A 15,078-nucleotide genomic window follows, 5' to 3' on the forward strand; every position below is an offset into this window, starting at 1 on the left:
CTGAAGCTAAATCTAAATTCATAAACCAACCTATAACCGAATAGCTCAAAAAGAAACGACAAAAGTGTTGCTGTAAGGGCCCAGCTAAAGTTCTGATACTCGAAACGCTGTTAAGACATCTGTATTTGAAGAATCTCAGGTTGTCATTCCAACATTGTGAAGCAGAGCAGGTCAAAAATTATTACATTACAACGTGCCGGTATTATAGATTGATTAATACACAAGAAAAACTACTTAAAGTTGCTGCTGCTGATGGCGTGTGTTTAGCAAGCCTTAAATCAAAGCCTGTATGATGACAGACAACCAGTATGTGTACATTTTTCCATTTCTGCAGGGCACAAGAGGTCGACCTGTTCATCATTTACCTCATCTGCTCTGATAGATGCTATAGCCAGCTCTTTCTCTTTCACTTCAAGATCTTTTGATAGTTGAGCCACAGACTCACTGGCCTCCTTCAGCTTTCCTAAACCTGTAAATATTAATAAAAATCCTTCCTGAGTCATTTAAACAAAACAAACAACTTTTAGCAGTATTTATACATGTAAATTTGAATACATTAAATTGTCTTCTAGAAGTTCAAAAGGCGTCGCTCATGCATAATAAATTTATGAAAATTATGTTTTTCTGTTAATTAGTAAGTAGCAGGCTAGCCAGCTTCTTAAACGTCTTACCAAGATTCATGCGCTCTGCCAGAGTGTTGATGAAGTCGTGCTTTTCAGTGTATAACGATTTATAACCATTGATGAAAGAGAGGTAAGACTTTGGGGTCACGTGAGTTCTTCTGCGGAAGCTGAAAAATGAACAAAAGCTCTGAGATCGTGCAACTTTATCCAACAAATATTTCAAGAACATGCAAAGTAAATGTTATCTGTGTGAATGTAAGAGACAAATGTAAAAACCTTTCAAAGTAACTTTCACAAGCATTAGATACTCTGTCGTGGTAAGTTCCCATGGTTTTCATCATTGCAGTCTTGACAGTGGGAGAACAAACCATTGGGAACTCTGACAGTAAATAAGTGGACACAGCAACGAGGGCCTCACTGGGCCACGGGCTGTACCAGTCCATTGTACAGCCAGATATCAAGCCTGGAAACTTCTGACACCTGGACCGAAACTTCTGTCCCACCTATTAAAAAAAAAACAAAAAAAAAACATTTGGAATGAAATGAAAACAATTTAGGTAGTGCTGTAGTTTTAAAATAGCATGAGAAACAACAAAAATGAAATAAAATTTATAAGACTGTGAAAATTCTGCTGCTTTTAATGAACAAATGTACATTTTAACTTACTGGTGAGAAGCAAAGAACAACGTGCAGATTCTTTTTCGCCCGCGCTATGAAGTACTCATAAAGGTTATCGAAGGTTGCTGGGATGCGAGGAAAGTCCTTTTTCATGGCTCCAACGAGGTTTTGGGTGATCTCTTGAATCTCGTCTTTTGCAAAAAGATTGGAGACCTGCAGACAGGTTTATTTAGCACAAAATTAACCGGACTGAAAACAAAAACTTGCATTTTAGAATCTAAAAAAAATTCTCTTAAGAGGATTAAAGTACTTGACATGAAACTTCAAAAATATCCCAAGGTCTTGCAATCATTGCGGGATCTCACCTCTCCTGAAGAAAGCACATTGTTCAGGTGTTCGAGGAAGGCTTCGTCTTTGATTTCATTGTCGGTGAAAATGAAGGTGATGCCTTTGCCGTCACCTCCAGCTACTTTGTACAACAGTTTGAGGTCATCGTTGAAATTATTCATGTTGTACGATCTTTTGAAAAGCAAATGACAAATATTCAAGAATAGTCTTGCGTTTGGGGAGGAAAAACTGCCCAGTGCTTGCAGAAGTAGACATGTAAAGAACTTGTTCCCCTCTGACCTCCGGTTGGACTAAAACAGAGGCGTCCACGTTCTTTTGTCACATTGAATCAAAAGTACTTGCGGGCCAAAAAACATAATGATAATATATTTTTTTTTGTTGCTTTTTACAACATGAATGTTATTTATTGTAGATCCAGGACTTAAAAGGAACATAACAAATTTGTTGCTCTACTGAACAAATTTATTTCCAGTAATAAGAACAGTATTTGGGTCACTTTCTTTGAAAACACTTTATGTATTCAGCCAAGTTTAATCAATTCAATAAAAGCTTATTTGGGTGCAGAAAAGTTGGCTTTTTAACAAGAGACTCTGGATAGACTTGGTTCTACTTATTATAAAAACTTGGTGGTAAAAATACAAGATCTTTGTGTCGCACTTAACAGCTTTCATTGTATGAAAATGACGTGTAATTATTTTTAGCCTGATTTCAAAGTTGCATTCTTTTTTAATTTGCAGTTGGGGGCTAGGGTTAGGGTCGTGCCCTTTGGCCGCCCCTGGTTTAAAATGTTTGCTGTCTTCACCTGGTCAGCGTGATCTGGAAGACGCTGTATCCGCCTATGAATGAAGCCAGTCGAGCAAGACTTTGTTTCCCAGATCCTCCAACACCCACAAGCAGAGCATTTCCGTTGTCAGTGCGAATAATCCGTGAAACCTAAAGAAGGGCAACTCTCAAGTTAGCATTGTCCAATAAGCTGCCATTGAAAGACTTGCATCTCTGATGCTGGTTTTAAATCTGACCTTGACAAGATGAGTCATTGCATCTTTGAAGAAAACCAGATCGAGGCTCAGGCCTTTTATTATCTCATTGTGCTGAGCCTGGTACGTCTTCAGCTTGTCTGACAAGAAGTCAAAATCTGGCACCTAAGAAATTGTTAGTTCACACAGATCACGGGTGACGGTTTTCATCTTACAACGCCACCAAGAACAGTGATTAAAAACTGGCTCCATACCAGTTCATAAATTTTAGGCGCTTCAAAAGTGGCATCCTCGTCTTCTTCTCCTGTCGGCTCAGGTGCGTCGCGGAGGAAGTCCACAAAATATGGCTCGGGATGAAGTCCATGGGTAAGATTCGAATCAATGTCTTGGATCGCACGACATAATTTCTCCTCAAACCACTCTTTGTCTTTCTCGTTAATAAACCTGAAATGAAACTATATCTTAGGGCTTTTTATTTTCTAACTTTTGGCTTTCAAGTGGGGATCCAGAGAAAGTGAGCACACTACCTGTCAGCTATCACCCTGGTACATTCGCTCTTAAAAAGAGCCAACAGTGTGGGGATGTTGTAACACTCCGGTGCTTTGACATTTAACATTCCTTGCCAAATTCTGGACAAATCCCTCAGATTGAAGATGTAGTGGAACTTCGATGGTGTGGGGAGCATTTTTATCTTAATGTGACAACATCATAGTGTAACATCAGTATTAATAAAATAGCTTCCTGTATTAAAACTCAAACAAAGCACTGACCTTTGTCCACTGCCAGAGAATCCGTCCAGCAGGCACTAGACGTTTGATCATGTCTGATACACTTTGCTTGAAATGCCTGCATTCATGGAAATATCCGCAGCCAATTATGCCTAAACAACCAGGAATTGGCAAAAATGTAAAATGTCCAAAATAAAATAAAATGAAGGAAATAAATGCGATGGAAGCCCTCCCAAAAAGCTACCAAAGATCTTGTCGATGGAGTTGTTGGATGGCAGAGTGCAGTTAAAGATGGTAAACTGCCTCTTCAGTCTTTCTGGGATGTCGTTTCTTCCACCACCAGGGTGAATCATGGCAGCCAGAATCTGTACATCCTCAACAATCGTGAAATCTCCAGGTTTGTCAAGGTTGTACATGCCAGTCATTTCCATCATCTGCCGCACAATCTCGTTGGTGATCTGGTTGGACGATGGCGTTAAAAAAATTAAAAAAAAGAAGTATTCTGTATTTCTGAACGAACTCAGCAGGAAACACTGGAAAAGAGGCAAATATATGCAAGACCTGATCTCCCCATTTGTTGACAACAGGCATGTTTATGTCGTCAACAAAAACAGTCATTCGTCGTCCGCCCGGTGGCCCGTAGGTGCTGCCAATTCGTTTCTCAATGTAGCTTTCAATTGTTCGCTGCAAGTAGAAAACAATCATGTACAAAAATAAAGAACAACAAAAAAAACCCCTGTAAAAATTCAACCATAAGGAAAAAAATATATATTTTAGACTTAACCTGAAACATTATGGGCTCCGTGGCAGAGGAGAAATTCAGCGATTTGAAGAGGTCCGTCTCAGGATCAAACTTCTTTGCATAGGCTTTGATCATCACTGTCTTAGCTGTGCCTTGCTCCCCAATGAGCAGAACAGCCTAAATGTATAAAATATTGTTGTATTACACCCAGATATATATATATATATATATTAAAAAAACTGATTTGAAGGGGGAAAAAGGTCTTCTAAAAGCAGCAGGTATCACCTTGCGTTGCTTTGCAATAGTTTCTAGCAAGAACGAGGTTCTTGTGTTGTCCACATTTGGCACTAGAATGGAAGTGTAGTCGGGCACTTCGTCAGTTGGATAGACGTACTCCCCAACGTGATTGTTCCAGTGACACCATTCTCCTAAAACAAAAGTTGTCATCCACACATTTAAACCTCATTTGATTGTACAAATGAAAAAGTACCTTTTACAATTTTCCAAATAGAGTTACGAGCTACTGCTTCCAGCTACTGCTGGAAAGTGTGTTCCTTTGAGCAAGTAAAAATCGATGGATTATGTTGATACAGTAGCCTTTAAGATTGTAGGAACCTGAAACCTATCCCAGCTGGTAAACGGCAGAAACACTGGAGAAACAGCCACCCGTGACCCCAAAGGGAGTAATTTGACAAAAATGCAAAGACCAAGAGCGATGGTGGTCACACATTCTCGTCACACATCTACATAACTTATTTTACATACTCCGGCTTACCGTTGGTGTCGACCATGTACTCAAATATAGTCTCTCCTTCCTTTGACTTAGGCAAATCAATCTTGCTTTCATGACCTCTCATGTACTCTTCTAGTTTGTCCCTGCCGTCTAATTCCAAAATGGCTCCAATGCTCCACATCAAACAAAAGACAAAGATGCGCTCAAGGTGCTTGCTTCCGGCAAAGCCCGGTACTTCCTTGGCTGGCAGAAAACCTTCCAGTAGGTTAACCGACTGAAGGAAAAAAAGTTTACACAAATGAGCATAAAGCATTACGCTAAGTTACCTTGTAATTGTTTCTTTGAAATACATGCCTGCATGATATAGTTGCACTCCAAAAGATCCATTTTAGGTTTAAGATTTTGCTTCATGAACAAGTAAAGGTCAGCAAATATTTTGTCATATAAACTCAAAATGCTTTGTGCTTCACTTGCGGTGCGTTTTTTGGCCCAGCCCTACAAAACAAAGACCTTTTTCAACTAATCAATCTACATGTTATGTACCGTTTGGGTTTTATGAATATGCAATTGCTATGATTTGAATAAAATGAGCTGTACCTGGAGAATTGGTTGCCAGCTGAGAGCAGAGGAGCTCATGAACACCATACCGACCCGGGAGACGGTGGCAGGAGAGGCATTGTCCATGTTGTGCACCTCGAACACCAGCTTGCAGGTTGGCGACATAGTGATGCGGTCTCCATTAGCGAGGGTCAGAGTTTTGTTATCGTCCAGCACAGAATTCAGGTTCTCGATCCATATGGCATCCACAGGGCCATCTAAAACAATCCATATGGCTTCCCCTAAAAGTATATAATCCACAATCTATACTTTTTTTTTTTTTTAAGTTGATTATGTAACATGCCTTCTGGGTGCTTAGTTATACAACCTGCCTATCGCCCATTGACCGCTGGAAACAGGCACCAGCACCCTTCGTGACCCCACTGGGCATAAGAGTGTCTGATAATGGATGGATAGTTATACAAGCAGTAATGTACAGAACACATCTGTTATTACTGCATAGAGTAATTAAGGAATTAAAATAAATCAAAACACACCTTGTAATATCTACAAAGGTGACCTTAAGTAAAAAATGCTGCAGCATTGTTTGGTGACGCATATAATTTGACCTCCTGACAAGTCCAGCTGCCATAGATAGTTTGGACATGTAGAAAGTTATTTGCATGTCACACATTAAGTTGATTTGATTTTGGTTTACTCTTGTGTGTAAAGAAGGATTCTTGATTTGTTAAGGCAAGAAAAATGACAAATTTGGCCAATATAACAGTTCTTACAAAATTAGACTTCTCATTACATTTCACCATTAAACGTTAGCGCTGCTTAGGCTCACGAACAAACAACAGTCAACAAGTGCCTTGTAATTTGTTTTGCTAGTAAAATTCAAGCAAAATCAAAGTAAAGGGCAATAGTGGTAGGAGTTTATCGAGTAATCGGTGGGTTGTTGGCCTGAGCGGCACAACGTTCGTCTCCGTCGTCGTGTCCTTGAGCAAAACACTTCACCCGCCCTGCCAACTGGAGGTGGTCAGAGGGCCCGGTGGTGCTAGTGCAGCGTGTGAATGTGTGGATGAATGGGTAAATGAGTGAATGTAGTGTGAAGTGCTTTGGGGTCCTCTGGACTAGAAAAAGCACTATAATAGCGATTGTCGCTAGTTGTTCCAGACCTTTAATCCTATCTAGAACATGAAGTTTGATAACTGCTGAACTACACTATCAAGACACTCTGAACTGATGAAAATTTGTTCACCTCGTCACACTGAATTCTTGGAGCGGTTGACATGTCAACTAAGATTTATTTGATCAGTGAAAAGATCGATTTCTTTATGTTTAGGCATAAAACCCATGATCAGTTATGCCAGCATGTGTGGCAAGAGACGAAACACTGTCTCATATCTAAAATAACACCGACTTTCAAGAGAGCCGTCTTTTTTCTTTTTCTTTACAGAGAATAATTTGTAACATGAGAGATTTTATATTGCATGAGAAATATTTGTGCTGCAAACCCTTTTTAGCTTTGAGCGATCTCCTCCATAGCGTTGAAAATATTCCATCTGTCCAGTCATTGGTTGCTGCATCCAGGCGGCCAAACATCTGGGGGGCAGTGATGGCCTTGGGGTTCATGCGCATCTCTTTGTGTGGGATCCCACATTCAGACAATGACCTCTGAAGCATGTTGATAGACGCGGTCTTCCCAGCTCCACTTGGGCCTAAAGTCATCAGACCGTGGCGCACCTGTGCCGTCTCGTACAGCTAACATGAACATTTGAAGCAAAATTTTAGGATGAAATGCACAATAATAGAAAAGAAAAGTTGTTTATATAACAAGAGCTAAATGATATGATACCTGGACAAGCTTAAGATTCCAAGGTGGGTGGTTGATAAGACCTGCTAACTCAACTTGATGAGAAACAGCAGATTGGAGTTCTACATATGTACTTGAATCCAGCTGGATACCAGGGAACAGGTCATTGATAAGGCTAAGGAAGAGGGGCTCATCCTCATCCACCTAAAATAAAGACATATTTATGTGTACAAGACTGAATCTATGCATGTGTATTCACAATACAACAAAATTCAACAAACCACGCCTCTTAGACTTAAACTCTTGGACCCATACCAGTTTGGAGAGATTCATGTCTCGCAGTACCCTCATAACAATGCTGGACTCTGTGTCATCAGGACGAGCTCTTTTACTAGCCCCAAGTGTTCTTAACACAGACAAGATATTCCTTAGTCCAAAGTCATAATGGACCTGACAAGGAAGACAGATTCTGAGTCCCAAAAAAACGGCAGTTATCATGCAAAAAAGTGTAATTGGGGACAACGTGTAAAGTTCCCACCTGTTTTGTAAGCTGTTCCTCACACAGTTTGTAAAGAACAAAGAATTTTTGAGCTAAAATAACATTTTCATTGAACCCACAGCTGGCTAGTTTTACTCTCATGATGATCTATTAAAAGAAAAAACAGTGATGAGACGTTAACCAAAATGCAAACAGGAGGAGAATTATTTCAGTCGAAACACTCCTAACCCACCTGCCTGTCTGGCACCATCATGGACACAGTCCTGAACTGCACTTTGAGGTTTTCAGGAAGTTCCTGACGACCTGCATATCCAGGGTTCTAAACAAAGAGGTACCTTAAAAAAACAACAACAAAAAAACTGCATAGCAAAGACTCTTCATCTTTTCTTATGATCATTCTTACCATAGTAATAAACAACCCAAACTCCGGATTCAGATCCACACAGTCTCCGTCAGTAAAAATAAAGCTGGTTTTGTGTTTCTTGCGTGCCGTCAAAACAATAGAGATCTGTTGAGCAGCAACGGAAAGGACCGGCAGGTCAATTCTGTTGAACTCATCGAAGCAGCCCCAGGAACCTGACTGTGCAAGGCCTAATAACAGAAAATTGGCACGGATTCAATTTTCACACTATTGCTTGATTAATTCTTTAAATGCTTCAAGATACCTTTATATATTCTGCCAAGTCCTCTGAAGTCCATCTGATCTGAGCAGTTGAAAACCACAACGTACTTGCCCAGGCAGCGACCCATGTCTTTTGTAGTTTCAGTTTTACCAGTGCCAGCTGGACCAGCAGGGGCTCCCCCCATGCTCATGCCTAAAGCCTGGGCCAATGTGATGTAACACCTAGGCAGACAAATGATAAGCAGCTTCTAGATGCAATAAAGATGGAAAAAGTATTTTAAAAAGTAAGTAAACCACATCAAGTCCCTCTTTTCTTGCCTGTCAGTCAAAGGGGTGATGACCAGACGATCTGTGCAGCCGAGAAACTCGTTCTGATAAGTAAAGTCAACGTTGGTAATTGACACAACGACTTTGTCAATGTCCTCCTTGAAGTAAAACCTGCTCTGCTTGAGCCATTCGAAATCGTTGATGCATCGTATGCGCTTCTTTACCTGGACACAGTGAAGGAGATACAGCTGGACGTGACTCAAAACAAGAAAAGCCAAATGGTTGAAGTTAAGAAGAATCGTTCAAAGACCTTACCAAGTCATTAAAAATGTCACTTTGGTGTACATGAATTGTGACCAGAGTCTCGTATTTGACCCGATCAAATTTGCTGAGGTTTCGTGTGGTTTGTTTAATTAGCACAGAGAGCAGTTCAAGAAATTTGTTCTTCATGAAGGCCATGATCTCTTTGTCAACCTCAGCGGTTAGTAGGGCTTCTTCTGAATCTCTTGTCCAAATCATCTGGATTCCAAGAAGGCCAACCTAGAAGCCAGAGTCAAAGAGCCCACAAAAACACATTCATTCTTAACAAAATCAAATACTAGAAAACCACAATGTCTCTCAGCACACTTTCCAGTTTTGGATGTCCCTGATGAAGCAGACAGTGAAAGGATATTATTGATGGGGCAGGAAAAACTGGTTAAATTTGAGCTAATTTGCCTTTTGTGTAAAAAAAATTGTGGACGTTTCATTGTACAGCACGGCTATTTAGTTCAACTTTGTAGTTCTTTACTACTACTAAAAATACAATAAAAGTTTGCACAATACTGTCTTCACATGGTCTTGACCTGAGATCTAACAATTTGTCAAAAGCATACAGTGGCAGTTCTTGAATAAATTGTGTCCTGTATAAGCCGGCTTTTCAGCCCCAACCCCCCCCCCCCACGACACAACCAAATACAAACCTAATCCCATGTTGCCTACTCTGACTTAAAAACAAAAGAAAGCATTGGTCTCGTGGTGCCACCCAGTGGTTGTGCCACCCTTTGCAGAAAGCCATGTCATCCATATCAAAAACCCATCACTGGGAACTTGATATTTCTATCAAATCACTTCTGACCTGTGCTTGGAAGTTATCAAGAAAAGTAAGCAGATCAAACTCTTCATCATTTATCTCCCAGTCAGAGGATCTGATGACAGAGTGCAACGAGGACTGCTGTTCCTGCAGCAGCGCGCCAAGCCATAGTTCCACTGCTCCCCGAGCCATGACAGCATTGTCTAGCTAAAATCATGAAAAAAAGAAAAGTTGATGCAATTGTACTGTACTATATGATCAGAGATAAAAAGCTTTAAGTCAGCTACAAAAGTTTCTTTTTGTTTTATATCTCTTCTGACAATGGAAAGTACTACATTTTTAAAACACTTCAAAGCCAAAATCCTTTTTACATAAATCACACAGTGTGATTCAGTAAACATACCTTTTTTTTTTTTTACTACATTAAATGTATTTAAGATCAAAAGCAGTCAACAAAAAACAGACTGAATTGGAAAAACAATCAAACAAATCTCTGAAACTCAATCGATAAATATTGGGTTGACTTACTGGTAATCTCTCCCCCTCCTGTGAGATAGCAGTCAAAATCTTATCGTACTCTGACGAATCAAATTCAACTTCATTGACGTTGTCAAAAACTCCAAGAAGATGAGCCTGAAAAAATGTTTTTTTGAGAATACTTTTTGCAATAAAAACAATTATGAAAGAACAATTATTATCATTCGCACAGCAGACACATTATAGTAAAAGCACATTAGAATTCTTGTGCATTTCTCCAACTCAAGAATAGTAAAGGCTTTTTTAAAAAAATAAAAATAAATATAAGATAATTATTACCCTACAAATGTTAATTAATGTATCAGGATACCTTCCTGATATCTGCCTAAAATAGTTTGGCAGTTATTACGATTTTGAATTAAATTAGTTTGTTTACAGCATATAACAAAATAATGTTCCAGAATGTAAAAAAAAAAGTGACATATAAAATGAGAACAATAAAGTATTCTTTGACGAGGGGCAATTATTGAAAACATTTAGGAAATCCTTTCTTTATTTCAGCATATCTGTTCTTACTTGTATTGTGTGAGAATCACTGGCTTGTCCAAGAATTTCCAAAAGAGATGGGTCAGACACAAAGAAGAACCGTGGGAACAGGAGCCTCTTTTTCTCCAGGTAACTGTTTAATTAAGAAAGGCATATTTTCAGCACCAGATTACGTTGGCATAGTTAAACTCTGTTCTCATTTTTGGGGGTGGAGGGCTAATATTGGGGCAAGCTATTTGTAAAATACCTACCCGGCAAGAGATTTCTGACAGAGCTCTAGCTGTTTCTGAAGGTCTGGCAGGAGCTTTCCCAGAGTAGGATCCCCCACGCAGCACTCCACCACGTTTGGAAAATTCTGAGCTCGCTTCATGACCTGAAGCCATGCCTTGTCAATATCCTGGAATCGTTTTGCCTCCTGTAATTGCAGGAAAAAAAGTTAACTTTGCAAAGGGAAGGATTGCAGTTATCATATTTTCAGGTTATGAAGGCAGAAAACATGAACAGCACCTGTGGCAGGTCTTTGGCGATGTCACCCCCCACAAACACAGCTTCCAAATAGATCCACAGGTTTTGCACAATCATCCATAGTTCAATAATTTCCGAAGATGTTGAAAGCTTTGAGACCCAGTCCTGGATCTCTCCTTTGTAGTAGGTGCTGTACCTGTAAAATGAGACGTCACGGATATTGCTTTAATACTGCTTCAAAATTTGTTTTAAGTCGAGGGAGGCTTTTTCGTTTTTGTAAAGAGCTACAAGGAACTGTGTTGTTGATGAATGGATCATTGGCTTGATTAATTTATTCAAAAACTACATCTTGTAATAAATTCTAAATGTCATTTTAATCAGCTGCTGGTAAGAGTGGTCTAACAGAACAATAAAATAAGAGAAGCCATGTTGATAACTGAAATTTTGCATTATCTAACAGTTCCTTTTTAGAAAAGTAAAAGTCAAAATGTATGCCAGCAGCCTGTTCTCACTAAACAGAACCAAGGCTAACAAGACTAAGTTTGCACCATTTAAGAAAACAGATTCTGATATTATTGCATTCAACTGTCTCTGAAGGAACTGAAGTGTCTTAAACTGGTCCATTTACGAAGTATGGCCATCGGTTACATTGAGACTCTCTCTAATTGGATGATTATGTTAATGTGTAATACAAGTGGTGTATTAATTTCAGTTCTACATAACAGCCAACAAATACTGCATTCCAAATAATATGTGCACATTAATACAGTATTACCGTATTTTCCGACAGTGCGCCTTATAATCCGGTGCACCAATATTGAGCCACAACAGGTCTAGCAACTACGGTAAGCAGCCGCCGACTTCATTTTCCTCCGTAGAAGAAGAAGTGCGCGGTGCATGCTGGGATAGTTGTCAGAACGCTGGTTTGTTAATAAAGTTTGGTAATACATTTAAAGCCAGCGGGGCGGAGGGGCGGGGGAAGAGAGACAGAGACTGCGGCAGCAGCGTGCCGGTTGGTCTGTGTTACCCAGAAAGCAGTTGGGCACAATATCGCAACACCAACACTGTGAGTGAAACAACGACTGGGGCAGACTACTATATAAAGCTATTCTATATGTCTTATAACGCGTGCGCCTTATATATGAAAATGGTTTAAAAATAGGCCATTCATTAAAGGTGCGCCTTATAGTGCGGAAAATACGGTATTATTTATCATGTCCATGTGGTATCTGGTTACAGTCTTTTCTTCTCAAGAGCCAACATTGGAACACACATTTTGTGATAACATGATAATCTGTTAGAAAAAACAACAACACGTTTTTCGTATATGAAATTACCAATTTATGGCAACAACTAAAGATCCAGATGTGGCCCAGGAACCCTAAAATATCAAGCTCTGCATACAATCAACACCAGAAAAAGTATTTATAGTCTCTCATGCAACATCTTATTTTAATTCATAATTTCATAAATTTGAAGGCTTAATACTCCTCTGGTATTCATTGAGTTCAGCTTTCAGTGTTTTCAAAAGTAATGTTAGGGTGTTATATTGTCCTGGTTATGGATTTGGTTGAGGTTTAGTTTTAAAATGATATTACTCATAAGAAACATTATAAATTCAAACCAGCCAAAATAAATTATTTTTTAGTATTAATGTACGTGATTATCAAACTAGACATGAATTCAAAGGTAGATTTATACTTCCAAAAGTTCATGCAAATTCTTTTAAGCACGTCGGCCTTACATAGTGTTGTATTCACATGGAACACCTTATCAAAAATGCATCGGAGATACATAAGAATACATTTTAAACATCTTCAAGAAGATATTTACACAAAAAAACCACTATACTGAATGATTCTTTTTACTTCTTTATTTTTTTGTATTGATTGTGCATGTTTTCGGAATGTTTGTTTCTCAATGTATTGAAGTGAATGTTCTTTTGCAAAACGCTTTTCAAAATAGCCTTTGTTTTGTTTTGATCCATGATCTCCATTTTGTATTTGTATATGTTGATTTTTGTGGTTGTTTCTATTTTTGAATTTGTCCAATCTATGTGTGTTATGTACTTTTAGTGGTTTGCATTGAATGTGTGGACCCCAGTAAGAGTAGACTCTTACCTATTGCTCAGCAGTGAACCGAGCACCATCAGGCTGTCCTCCAGGATGGTAAGAATCTCTGTCGTCTCTGTTCCTCTCAGCATTAGCTCGCCTCTGTTCTTGAAATTCATCAGGCATAGGTTCTGAACAGCCCACAGCTCTTTCACTTGTATCAACTTGGCCTCAATATCCTTCTCCTTTACAGCTGATATGCAGATATCCTGAGAAAGCAGCAAAAGGTAGGAGATAAACAGATGAACAAATGCAACCCTTTATCTAAGAATAAAGGAAAAGTAGGTTTATGCAAACTGCAAGCGGACCTCAATATCATCCTTGTAGGTCAAAAGAGGGGCCTCCATGATGTTCTGCAGGGTAAAAGACTCAGACTCTACTTCAAACTCGTGTCCGGTCAACGCTGTGATCCGATCCCAGTGTCTGCGGTTCATAGATTTGTTAGCCATCATTTCAAGCAGAGGGCATGACTCATTGAAATCATCAATGGTCTTCTTTAGGTCATCGAAGGCCTGCCATTCCTTCAGGGCCTTGGGGAGCTTCCGACACCTACGGGTATAGATAATGCACAGAATAATGTCTGAATATACCACGAAAGTGAAAATAAAATAAAACAAAACAGCTATGATAGTAAATACTTCACCTATTTTGGAAGTCCAAAAGCTCTGCGTTGATCTTCTCAATATCCAAACATGTCCACAGAATTTTGTAGTACCCATCAATCTTGCTCATCACCGCATCATACAGGCCGTATAGTTTTTGAAGCAGATCAAGCTCTTTCCTATGTGAAACATTTAAATACACCCGTCATCTTGTTGCTTTGAAAGGCTGAATACACTCTAAAATATGCATTTTCGAGAATGAAACTATCTTTTGAAATGCATTTATGGGTAACGGGAAGAAAGCTTCACCAACTTTTTTAGAAGCAGACTGTCATATTGTGTAACTGGCAAGCCGAGGAGCTGCTCCGCAGAAGTATAGGTGGTGAAATTTTTCCATAGGTCTTCAAATCTTGCCTGAACAAACACAAAAATGTTAACAGAGGTTATTTAAAAGAAAAGCTAACAGTAGATTTAACATCAAGCAGGATACTGATTGGTCACAAGGAATAAAACCTTATAAATTAATTTCAGTTCTTGTTATCCACCTTATTCCTGAGAGTGTTGCAATAAGTCTAATTGCGGTAACTTTATGACAGCGGCACAGGCAGCAGAGTAATTTGTTTTGGTCTCTAGGCATTATAATAACTACAAAGCCAGACCGGAGGAATTGACACTATATATCACATGATCTCTGAATAAGATGGATGCTGTAATAGTTTTCTTTTTGTGTTTATTTTATTATTATTTTTAGAAATGGGAACAGAAATGCTCAGAACTCTAAATGGGATGACAAAAGAAAATGACAGTGTCACCTGAAATGCTTGGAGCCGCTGGCTAGCCACTTGTGGAGCAATTCCTTGCACCAAAGGACCGTCCTGAAATACGAGACCAAGAAGTAATATCATACAGAAAGACTATGTGTTGTAATTGCAAGATATTTTGAAAAGAGTTTAAATATATGCAGGTTACTTACCTGATCAAACTCTACCATGTAAGAGTTGACATCTTCTTTGAAAACAGTGACACATTCCAGAAGATCTTGTTTGAAGTTGGGTTGCATAATGATAAGCACCTCCTGAACTGATCTCTAAGAAATTAAAGATTTTCTTTTTTAAGGCCAGCACAGAATGCATTATAACATCTTAACAAAAATGAATTATTGTTGGTTGGGAGTACGAACGGCTGTAGCCTGAAGTTCTGCGAAGAAAGTGTTCAGGACGTACACCCCCTCAACTTCTTTTTTGGTAATATCTGCTTCGCTTTTGGTCAAAATTTCATAAGCTTCCTGTAAA

At 39.1% G+C, this 15,078-nt stretch overlaps 1 protein-coding gene across 1 annotated transcript in view; it reads right to left on the minus strand.

Moving 5' to 3' along the window:
• The window catches only part of LOC103463729 (dynein axonemal heavy chain 8), a 41,941-nt gene that overhangs the window by 12,113 nt on the left and 14,750 nt on the right, over positions 1-15,078 (minus strand). Inside the window, exons 29-66 of the mRNA XM_081606491.1 lie at positions 14,967-15,071; positions 14,760-14,873; positions 14,599-14,661; positions 14,100-14,200; positions 13,828-13,965; positions 13,493-13,733; positions 13,194-13,393; positions 11,116-11,269; positions 10,860-11,023; positions 10,639-10,741; positions 10,114-10,218; positions 9,631-9,792; positions 8,829-9,053; positions 8,565-8,737; positions 8,290-8,468; positions 8,028-8,215; positions 7,857-7,943; positions 7,664-7,771; positions 7,441-7,575; positions 7,168-7,329; positions 6,827-7,073; positions 5,367-5,608; positions 5,124-5,264; positions 4,812-5,043; positions 4,322-4,464; positions 4,079-4,213; positions 3,856-3,978; positions 3,539-3,752; positions 3,337-3,446; positions 3,094-3,257; positions 2,821-3,010; positions 2,609-2,731; positions 2,392-2,522; positions 1,607-1,760; positions 1,290-1,454; positions 900-1,126; positions 672-790; positions 366-469 (exon numbers count right to left, since the gene is read on the minus strand). Coding sequence (XP_081462617.1) covers positions 366-469; positions 672-790; positions 900-1,126; positions 1,290-1,454; positions 1,607-1,760; positions 2,392-2,522; positions 2,609-2,731; positions 2,821-3,010; positions 3,094-3,257; positions 3,337-3,446; positions 3,539-3,752; positions 3,856-3,978; positions 4,079-4,213; positions 4,322-4,464; positions 4,812-5,043; positions 5,124-5,264; positions 5,367-5,608; positions 6,827-7,073; positions 7,168-7,329; positions 7,441-7,575; positions 7,664-7,771; positions 7,857-7,943; positions 8,028-8,215; positions 8,290-8,468; positions 8,565-8,737; positions 8,829-9,053; positions 9,631-9,792; positions 10,114-10,218; positions 10,639-10,741; positions 10,860-11,023; positions 11,116-11,269; positions 13,194-13,393; positions 13,493-13,733; positions 13,828-13,965; positions 14,100-14,200; positions 14,599-14,661; positions 14,760-14,873; positions 14,967-15,071 — 5,871 coding nt within the window. The remainder of the gene's footprint in view (positions 1-365; positions 470-671; positions 791-899; positions 1,127-1,289; positions 1,455-1,606; positions 1,761-2,391; positions 2,523-2,608; positions 2,732-2,820; positions 3,011-3,093; positions 3,258-3,336; positions 3,447-3,538; positions 3,753-3,855; positions 3,979-4,078; positions 4,214-4,321; positions 4,465-4,811; positions 5,044-5,123; positions 5,265-5,366; positions 5,609-6,826; positions 7,074-7,167; positions 7,330-7,440; positions 7,576-7,663; positions 7,772-7,856; positions 7,944-8,027; positions 8,216-8,289; positions 8,469-8,564; positions 8,738-8,828; positions 9,054-9,630; positions 9,793-10,113; positions 10,219-10,638; positions 10,742-10,859; positions 11,024-11,115; positions 11,270-13,193; positions 13,394-13,492; positions 13,734-13,827; positions 13,966-14,099; positions 14,201-14,598; positions 14,662-14,759; positions 14,874-14,966; positions 15,072-15,078) is intronic.

Source organism: Poecilia reticulata, chromosome 4 (genome assembly GCF_904066995.2).
Source record: "Poecilia reticulata chromosome 4, P_reticulata-male-v2, whole genome shotgun sequence".
In the NCBI taxonomy this organism is placed as follows: domain Eukaryota; kingdom Metazoa; phylum Chordata; class Actinopteri; order Cyprinodontiformes; family Poeciliidae; genus Poecilia; species Poecilia reticulata.